The following is a 9,005-nucleotide window of genomic DNA, read 5'->3' as shown; positions in this document are numbered from 1 at the left end:
ACCTCTAATGACCTCCACAAATAGAAAATATTTCAACTATGGCTTAATGCATATCAAACGAAAGATGGGAACCCAGGAAATCCAGTAGCAGCAACAAATCCAGTGTTTGAACAATAAAAGTAATCTGTTTTATTGACTAACAAACTGAATGTATGTTTAAAATAATAAAATATAATTAAAATATTAATATTGATCTTATTTAATGCTGTTAAAGGGGATCTTCTCGAAAAATAAATTACGAAATTTTACCTTTTACATGTCTCACAGGTAGTGTGCCCATTCCTACAGATAGGTATCTTCTTAGTTCTTGGTATCATGAGACAGACAGAACAAGTAACTTCTCTTTCCAGAAAATCCAGAATATCATCTTTCTCCTTCTGATATTTGTCTTTTTTGTTCTTTAATGTCTTACTCATTGATTTCTCTTCATTCACCTGTTTCTCAAGTTGAGAAATTCTTTTTGTAAAATCAGCTTTTTCTTGAATTACGTTCACTCTTTCAAAAGTGAGTTGTTTTCGCAGTTCAGAATTCCTGTGAGTAAGAAAGATATCTTTTTTATTAATTCTACATTATTTTTATTCTGCTTCTCAAGTTCAGAAATCCTTTCTTTAAGTTTGCACTTCTCATCAGTCCTCTGTTTCTCAAGTTCAAAAATCTTAATTTTTAGTTGATCTTTCTCATAATTCTCCTGCTTCTCTAGTTCAGCAATCCTTTTTGTAAGTTCAGTTTTTTCCTCTCTCCTGAAATAATTCTCCTCTTTGTTGGAATCATTCTCCTCCTGGCTGAGATCTTCCTCCTTCCTACTTTGATCATTTTTACCCCTGCTAAGATCCTTCTCCTCTCTACTTAGAACATTCTCCTTCCTCCTGGGTTCATTCTCCTTCCTGCTGAGATCATTCTCCTCCCTGCTGGGATCAATCTTCTCCCTGCTGAGATCATTCTCCTCCCGGCTGAGATCATTCTTCTTCCTACTGAGATCATTCTCCTCCCTGCTGAGATCATTCTCCTTCCTGCTGGGATCCTTCTCCTCCCTGCTGAGATCATTCTCCTCAATGTTTAAATCATTCTTCATCATGTTCTTGAATACTTTTCTGCTCCTATAAAATGAAATCCATCAAATATTTCATTAATACTAGGCTTTTAGGGCGCTTCGCGCCCATCTTCTATTTCAACTTTTAATTGTGGCTTTATCTCGGAACATCTTCTCTTTGTACAGTATAAAACAAAAACAAAAAAGTTTGCGGATTTCATAATATTTTTTGCGCATTTTCAAAATTTTTCAAAAATAAAAAACTTTTAAACACAAATTTTTAAAATTTTCATCATTCATAAACGTGAGATCCCACAAAAAATTTGGGCCCGATCGGTTCAGCCGTTTATTGGAAACAAACAAACAGACAACAGACAGACAAGCCAATTTATATATAGATGCTAGAATTATCCACAATAGTGGTTGGAACTTCTAGCAACATATTTTTCTTCATTGTTTGTTATAAATTGGTAGAATTACGCAATAGTAAATTCGAATTGATTTTTAAGGTTTTAAAAATGGTTTAAGAACTAACAAGCTCTGAACCTGTTTAACAATAATTTGTTTAAGTGCCACATATCCTTTATAGTACTTGAAATCATAGTAAGTTTTTGGAAAATTCTTAGAAATTACCTCTTCACAGAAAGGTTTTCAGATGGTTCATCGTTCTCATTTTTTCTCTTCCTTAATCTTTGTTCCATGATTCTGAAAAACAAAACGCATATTATAAACAAAAATATTCCTTCGTTCTAAGATTAGACTTGTTTTCTAAATAAAAAATGATTTGAAATAAATAAGTATTTGGAGTCTTCGCAAAAAATTGAAAAGGGCCATAGGCTTACGGCGAAAAACAATCGCTTAAGATCACTACTATTATTACCTTTATCTGTTGTGTCTATAAGGAGAAAATTGTTAAAATCATCTTATACTAAAAAACGAAGAATCCGTACAAATTCAGAATGTTGCAATATACGACTTGAATCGTGAAATAATCAATTTAATTTCAAACAAATCATTCAGATATTACAACCTAAAGTCATCAATTATTTTTCGACGTATTTGTATACAGCTAATATTTGTTCTTTGTTTTATATACAATTTACACTTAAAGGGACCGTAAAGGAAAAATGAAAGGGGGTATAGGCTGAAAGCTAATCACTTTAGCTCTCGATCGCTACCCATGAAAGTTTTATCTGATGTTCCTGTCTCAAGAAATTCATATAAAACTGTGTTAAAATTATACGAAAGTTCATATATGTAAAATTTAGAAAATCTTAAACTTAAATCATGTGACCAGAACTATCACCAATGGCAGAGCAGTATACTGGTCACGTGTCTCCGCCTGTATCACGTGACCACTTTACTGCACTGCCATTGGTGGAATTTCTGGTCAAGCAATACGGACGTATAAATAATATTATGAACTAAATCTATATAAAAAAAAGAAATAACAAATATAAAATTAGAATTGGAGTATACCTAAATTACAATTAGCTTTCTCTGGGATATCATCGTTTTCAGATTGGTTGCATATTTGCTGAATTTGATCTATTTAAACCCACTACTTTTATACAAAATTGTTTATATATTAATTTTCGTATAAATTTGACAAAGTTGTAAATCAGTTTCTCGAGATAGGAACATCAGATATAACTTTCATGGGTCGCGATCGAGAGCTGAAGTGATTAGCTTTCAGCCTATACCCCCTTTCATTTTTCTTTTACAGTCCCTTTAAAAACGACTTTCCGCCAGATATCTCTGCCACATGTAGTCATTAAAAGCATTGAGAGCCGAGACATCTAGCGACCAACTTTTTCGGCGTTTTAAGTGCATTGAATACAAAACGAATATTAAACACTAACTATATACGAATGCGTCGAAAATTGATCGATGACTACAGGTTGTAATATCTGAATGATTTTTTTGAAATTAAATTGATTTTTTTACGATCCGAGTTGTATATTGCAACTTTCTGAATTTGTATGGATGCTACGTTTTTCAGTATAAGTCGTTTTTAAAAATTTTCTCCTTATAGACGCAACAGATAGAAGTAAGATTAGTAGCAGTCGAAAGAGATTATTTTTCACCAAAAATCTATACTCCCTTTAATTTTTCGCGAACACTCCCTTCAACTACATATTTAAACATTAATCGTCTGACAGGAAATGTACAGTTTTAAAATATTGATTTTATGCTGCCATCTCAAATACAATGCAGTATACTTGTATTGAAAAAATTATTGGTTACAAAACTTGGTAAAATAAAAAAATCAATCCTTTATAATTCAAATATTTATGATTTTGAACATATTACCAATAGCAATTCACTGTGAATGCTTTTCATAATAGAAAGAAAAATAATTTTTAAAGGAAAATATTTAAACTTTTAAATTATCAAAAATAATATTTCAATATTTTGAATTCAACACTTTTATGCTTCATATAAAAAAAAACCTTTATAGCTGATAATTGATCAATCAACTAGTTTTAAAATCTTAATGATAAGTTTCATAATTTTTCGTTCCAAGTTCAGGTATTCCTAATGCAAAAGTAGCAAACTTCAGGGCTGAGAATGTTTACGCAAAAACACATCTTTTCTATTACTTTATCATTCAAGAGTACATCCTCCCAACATGGCATCTTTAGCTTCCATTTCAAAAGAAGTACATCACTCCACTCATAGACCTAGAGAAACTGTTCCTAACATTGGGGATCTTGAACTTATAGATGTATTTTTCCTTTCTCTCCTCTCCACTTCATACAGAACGCCAGCTTATCTTCCAGAACTTCAGTACAGAGAAAAAAACCAATTCTTGGAATTTTCAAGGTTGAATACAGTTGGAACATAAGATACTATCATGTTGTCACTATATTGTTCAATATGTGGCTCATACAACTTCAGTCACATCTTCGTCCTCATCAATTCTTAAACAATTTAGGAAGTGATCAGGGTAAATGTTTTATACTTCACTTTGCATCCTGGACACTGAAGTTTAAATGTTGAAAAGTTTTAATTAAATGCAGATAGTATTCTTCCTTCTCATGTTCCACTATCTTACTCTTCTTGAGTTTGATGGTGCACCCCTGATCCATGAATATGCAGGGTACTGCCAACAGATCTGTGATGTTTTGGGTTAGAGGAGAGAACATGTCGTCTTCCATCCTAGTTCTACAGATAGGACATTCCATCCTAGGAATAAGGTTTTATGACAATGTTCCAAGATATAAATGACCATCTTTGATGCTACTTAAGTAGTTTTGAGTAGAAATATTTAAATTTTAATCTTTTTAAAGCAAAGAATAAAAACATCATTTCAAGTATTTACAAAAGCGGTTGTGCTTTGTGAATTGGTGCTGATATTCGTACATAATACACCTGTAAAGTAATATAAAATCTTTTCACAACACTGTAAGTGTCAGTAATGATTATTCGTAAAATTTAGATAATAAAGTCATAATCTCAATTCAAATCAGGAGGCTCTGGAGATCATTTCGTGGGGATCATGGCCGTCCCGCAACCACTCCCTCCAATAACAGACAAGAAAATTTCATAATTAAACAAGTAGAAATATAGATTCTATAAAATACAGACATGCAGACAGAGAATTAGAAATGAAAAATAAAATGACCATTGCCACCAATGTTTTGTCTTTTACTTTCTTTTCAACGAAAATGTTAATGTAAATTGTAAATATAAATACTAGAAAACATGTTTGTTTTTGTTTAAACCTGTTCAAAAGGTGAATCAGTACTACCACCCCCTCCCCCCTCCTCCCATTTTGAAACAAGTCCCCAGGAAGGTATATTTCTGAAAACCTTATCCCCAGATATTTACCTTTTACATGTTTCACAGGTAGTGTGCCCATTCCTACAGATAGGTATTTTCTTAGTTCTTGGGATCATAAGACAGACAAAACAAGTAACTTCTTTTTTCCGAAAATCCAGAATATCATCTTTCTCCTTCTCATATTTATTTTTCAATGTTTTTTATCATTATTTTCCTTTTCCAGTTTAAGATTTCTTTCTAGTAGATCATCTTTCTCTTTTATTGCAATCTCCTTCATTGATTTCTCGTCATTTATCTTTTTCTCCAGTTCAAACATCTTTATATTTGATCAGCTTTGTTATCTTCTTTTTCTGATTTGAAATGGTTAATCTGTTTCTCTTGTTCTAATATCTTCTTGGTAAGATGATTTTCTTGTTTTCCCTCCCCTATAACTAAGTCCTTCGTTTCCACAAACAAGACAATCTTAACTACACTCAATCATCCCGGTTCATGTTCTTTCCCCGTTCATGTTAATTTCTACCTTGTTCTTGTTCTTTTCCACCTCGTTCATGTTCTTTTCCACCTCGTTCATATTCTTCTTTTTTCTGTTCATGTTCTCCTCTTCCCCATTCATGTTCTTTTCTACCTCGTTCATGTTCTTTTCCACCTCGTATGTTCTTTTCTTCCCCGTTCATGTTCTTTTCTTCCTCGTTCATGTTCTTTTCTTCCTTGTTCATGTTCTTTTCCACCTCCTTCATGTTCTTTTCCACCTCGTTTATGTTCTTCTCTTCCCGTTCACGTTCCTATCTTCCCCGTTCATGTTCTCTTTCACCTCGTTCATGTTCTTCTCTACCTCTTTCATGTTCTTTACCACATAGTTTATGTTCTTCTCTTCCCCATTCATGTTCTTCTCTTCTCTGTTCATGTTCTTCTCTCCCCTAATCATGTTCTTTTCCACCTCGTTCATGTTTTTCTCTGTCCCATTCATGATTTTCTCTTTCCCGTTCATATCATTATTTACTCTTTGTTCATGCTGCATATCCTTCCTGACCATGTTCTTCACCCTAACCACGTTCTCCTGTACGTCCATGTTCTGAGGTTCATTAGTCATCCTAAGATAAAGGTTATCATTAGATATCTTATGCAATCTCGTGACTCTTTTCTATCTAAACTGCCTTTTCCTACCAATGTTTCTGTTTGTTTACACCAGAGCTTAGGATCAGGAACAGGAAAAATTTTTCGGATCCACAGACCCATATCCATGAGACAAAACATTTACCAAAAACTAAGAATTTTTTTGCTCTCAAAATCCAAATCTCAACTGTTGAAAAGACAGATTAATCAAATTCTCTGAATTGTTCATCCTAGTTTTAGCGAAAAAATTGACAAAAAATCTTCATTGATAAAAAAATCTGTTATGTGTTATAGATATGGAATTTCATTTTTCTTCAGGGCCGATCCAGGATCCGGATCCGGACCCTAAGCACTGGTTGGCACTGTAGTATGTATAAACATTAAAAATCTACTAGAACTCACCTCTTGACAGGAATATTTTCGCAATCATCACTTTTCCTTTTAATTATTCCAGATTCCATGTTTCTGAAATAAGACTTTTTCATACAAAGTTACATCATTTCCAACTAATTTATTTTGTCCTATGGATTTCTTAAATCAGGATAACTCTTTTTCACATCATTAATTTCATTCAATTCCAGGGTTTCCAGACATCCATTGTTAGAGCGCTTAACTGAAAATGCCGTATTCGATATTATCTTCTTTTTACCTCTTTAATATCCCTCCTGGATTCCAAAATTTCCGTCATTTGTCAACCTCCTTGATTCTGTTGTTCATCTCTTCGCCACTTCTCACACCATTTCCGCCATTTGTCCGCCGCCTCATCAATATTCTTTATGATTTCATGATTTCGTCATTTCCGCCATTTGGTTAACTTCATCCAACTCTAGGATACTCTTTCCGTTTCCTGTTTTCCCAGAACTGTGTTGTCATCTGTCTCAAGGTTTTCATGGATAAATGTTTTCTTACTCTTCTCCAGGTACAATCTATTACTGCAATAGTATTCTGGCTCTCCTCTGGTTTTGCATTGTTTTCCCGTGTCTGCATATCCGATTCTTATTTTATCTTGAATTTTCTTTCATCAATGTCTTTCTACATGGTTCAAGTTTCGCATCCATAGCTCAGTTAATTAGCTCCATTTGCTCCATTCTCTGCATCATTAGTTGTAATTGTAACACTGCTGTTGATTTCTGTACATCAACTATTGTTTCTGTTTACATTTTATCTACGATCTCCTGTTTCTTTGGTTCAACGGCTTGTATGTTGTCTTATCATATCCTTTTTCTGCAATATTAGTTGTTGACTTGAATCCTGTTTCTCTGGTAACATTGATATGAAGTTCTGTTCATTCTTCTCTTCTTGTTTCTTCACGTCATCTTGTATGATATCTGCTAAACTAGGATTATGTTCTGGAATTATTATTCTCTATTTCTTTCCAATTATCCCAATTCCATTTGTGAAGCCGGTCTTGTATCTCAGATAATCTGTCCAGTTCTCTTCCATCCGATTCCGGACCTTTTTTTCAACTCATCACTACTCCTTGTATTTTTCCGGGATATTTCAGGTTTCCAAGGAATTCAGGATTTGAAGTCTTGATTTTTAAACTCTCAGAAATATTCTTTACCTCAGTATCCTTCCTTTCTGCATTGCTCTTCTGGTCTCCTCTTCTCTATGTCTTTTGTCTAGGTATTCATGATGTTCTTGTAACAATCTTTTCCTAATTTCTTCAAATGCTGGTGAGACCCTTATCAACATTTCTCTAAAAAATTCTACCGTTCCATAGTTAAATGCCAACCCTGTAGGATACAACGTCACTATCTCTTTTCTAGCTGATCCTGTGATGCAGAAATACAGCATCCTTTTCACGTCATAATCTGAGATTGTTTCCAACTTCTTGCACCATTCAAACTTTTTCTCCAGGCTTCGATTATATTTTGGAGCATTCTCGGCAAAACTCATAACTTCAATTTCGATCATTTCATTGCACATACTCTTGGTGGCTCTCCCGGTTTCAACTGCTTCTTGTAGCTGTTCCATACATTGTTGTGATTTATCCATTTATCTTCTGCTGCATCATTATTTTCAATCTTTAATTTTTTCGCATCTTGTTCCATTTTCCACTTTAGGGCTTTCATTTCCTTAATTTGAAGTTCTTATTCCGATCTCTGCCTCAGGGTTTCCATTTCCTTGCATCAACGGTTTCCACCCGCTTTTCCGGTTTCCTTCGTGTTTGGTACTCTGATGTATGGTTCTTCACTGTGTCCACAATTTAAAACTGTCCATTGTTACACTCTGGTACACAATACAAACTTGATGCTTCATTGTTTTTTGGAGTCTTTTAATATTTTCTCCGAGTTCTTTGATCTGATTCACAATATGGGTATGAAGGAGGTAGATCTGTCTACGAACATGGAATGGTTTAATCGCATTACAGGATGTGCGTTATTACTATATGAACATGGTATAACGTAGATTACAATAGGCCCTAAGTTTTGCTACAAGGTCACTAGAAATTACGACAGAGGCTTTATCGCTGACTTAGCAAAAATTCACAAGGCTAATTAAAGAACAAGCGAAATCATAGGATAAATAAGAGTATGAGCACAGGGTTTCTTGGAGGACTCAAAACCTAGGACATCTTCACACAGAGATCGGAGAAAACAAAAACCTAACATTTAAAATCCAAGTTACAAGGAAATTATTCAAGGATTTCGTAAACCATAAATAAAATCTTTCATAGAATAATTTAATTAAAGAGGGAAATTATTCAAGGATTTCGTAAACGATAAATAAAATCTTTCATAGAATGATTGAATTAAAGTATGAAATTATTCAAGGATTTCGTAAACGATCAATAAAATCTTTCTTAGTATAATTTAATGAAAGTAGGAAATCATTCTTGAATTTCGTAAAGCATAAATAAAATCTTTCATAGAATAATTTCATTAAAGTGAAATAAGCTTATTGTGTTTTTTAATAGAACTTAATTACATTACAAATTATTTAAGTGCCAAGAAACCTAACAAAAACTTTTTTTAAAAGGGGATGGTGGAGTTGGCACATTTGATGTAGGGGGGGGGGGCCCTGCCTTCATTTTTGGTTCAAATCTTCCAATTTTTTGGGTGCACGCCTAATT

At 33.6% G+C, this 9,005-nt stretch overlaps 2 protein-coding genes across 2 annotated transcripts; both read right to left on the bottom strand.

Moving 5' to 3' along the window:
* Positions 1–544: 544 nt before the first annotated feature.
* Positions 545–5,553, bottom strand: LOC111715159 (cilia- and flagella-associated protein 251; the record flags this gene model as incomplete). The annotated part of the gene is given in 4 exon segments (XM_023490427.1): positions 545–1,097; positions 1,664–1,735; positions 4,846–4,897; positions 5,337–5,553. Coding segments are annotated over 4 exon segments (894 nt in total), but the record flags the coding sequence as incomplete, so codon positions are not given.
* On the bottom strand, positions 3,459–8,616 carry LOC111715152 (protein dopey homolog PFC0245c). The gene is made up of 3 exons (XM_023490420.1): positions 6,332–8,616; positions 4,865–5,907; positions 3,459–4,219 (listed from the first exon to the last, which is right to left on the bottom strand). Exons 1-2 carry the CDS (start codon positions 6,412–6,414, stop codon positions 5,571–5,573), a joined length of 420 nt encoding a protein of 139 aa, XP_023346188.1. The 5' UTR covers positions 6,415–8,616; the 3' UTR covers positions 3,459–4,219; positions 4,865–5,570.
* Between the last annotated feature and the right edge of the window lie 389 nt (positions 8,617–9,005).

The sequence above is a fragment of the Eurytemora carolleeae genome, unplaced genomic scaffold, assembly GCF_000591075.1.
Source record: "Eurytemora carolleeae unplaced genomic scaffold, Eaff_2.0 scaffold1690, whole genome shotgun sequence".
In the NCBI taxonomy this organism is placed as follows: domain Eukaryota; kingdom Metazoa; phylum Arthropoda; class Copepoda; order Calanoida; family Temoridae; genus Eurytemora; species Eurytemora carolleeae.
The sequence above is the reverse complement of the archived record's forward strand: the minus strand, read 5'-3'. Positions and strand labels throughout refer to the sequence as shown.

Coding starts and splice junctions, on each gene's coding strand:
- LOC111715152 (XM_023490420.1), bottom strand. CDS start 6,414: ATGAAAAAGTCTTATTTCAGAAACATGGAATCTGGAATAATTAAAAGG. Junction 5,908..6,331: donor GAAAATATTCCTGTCAAGAG/GTGAGTTCTAGT, acceptor CCTTTATCTTAG/GATGACTAATGAACCTCAGA.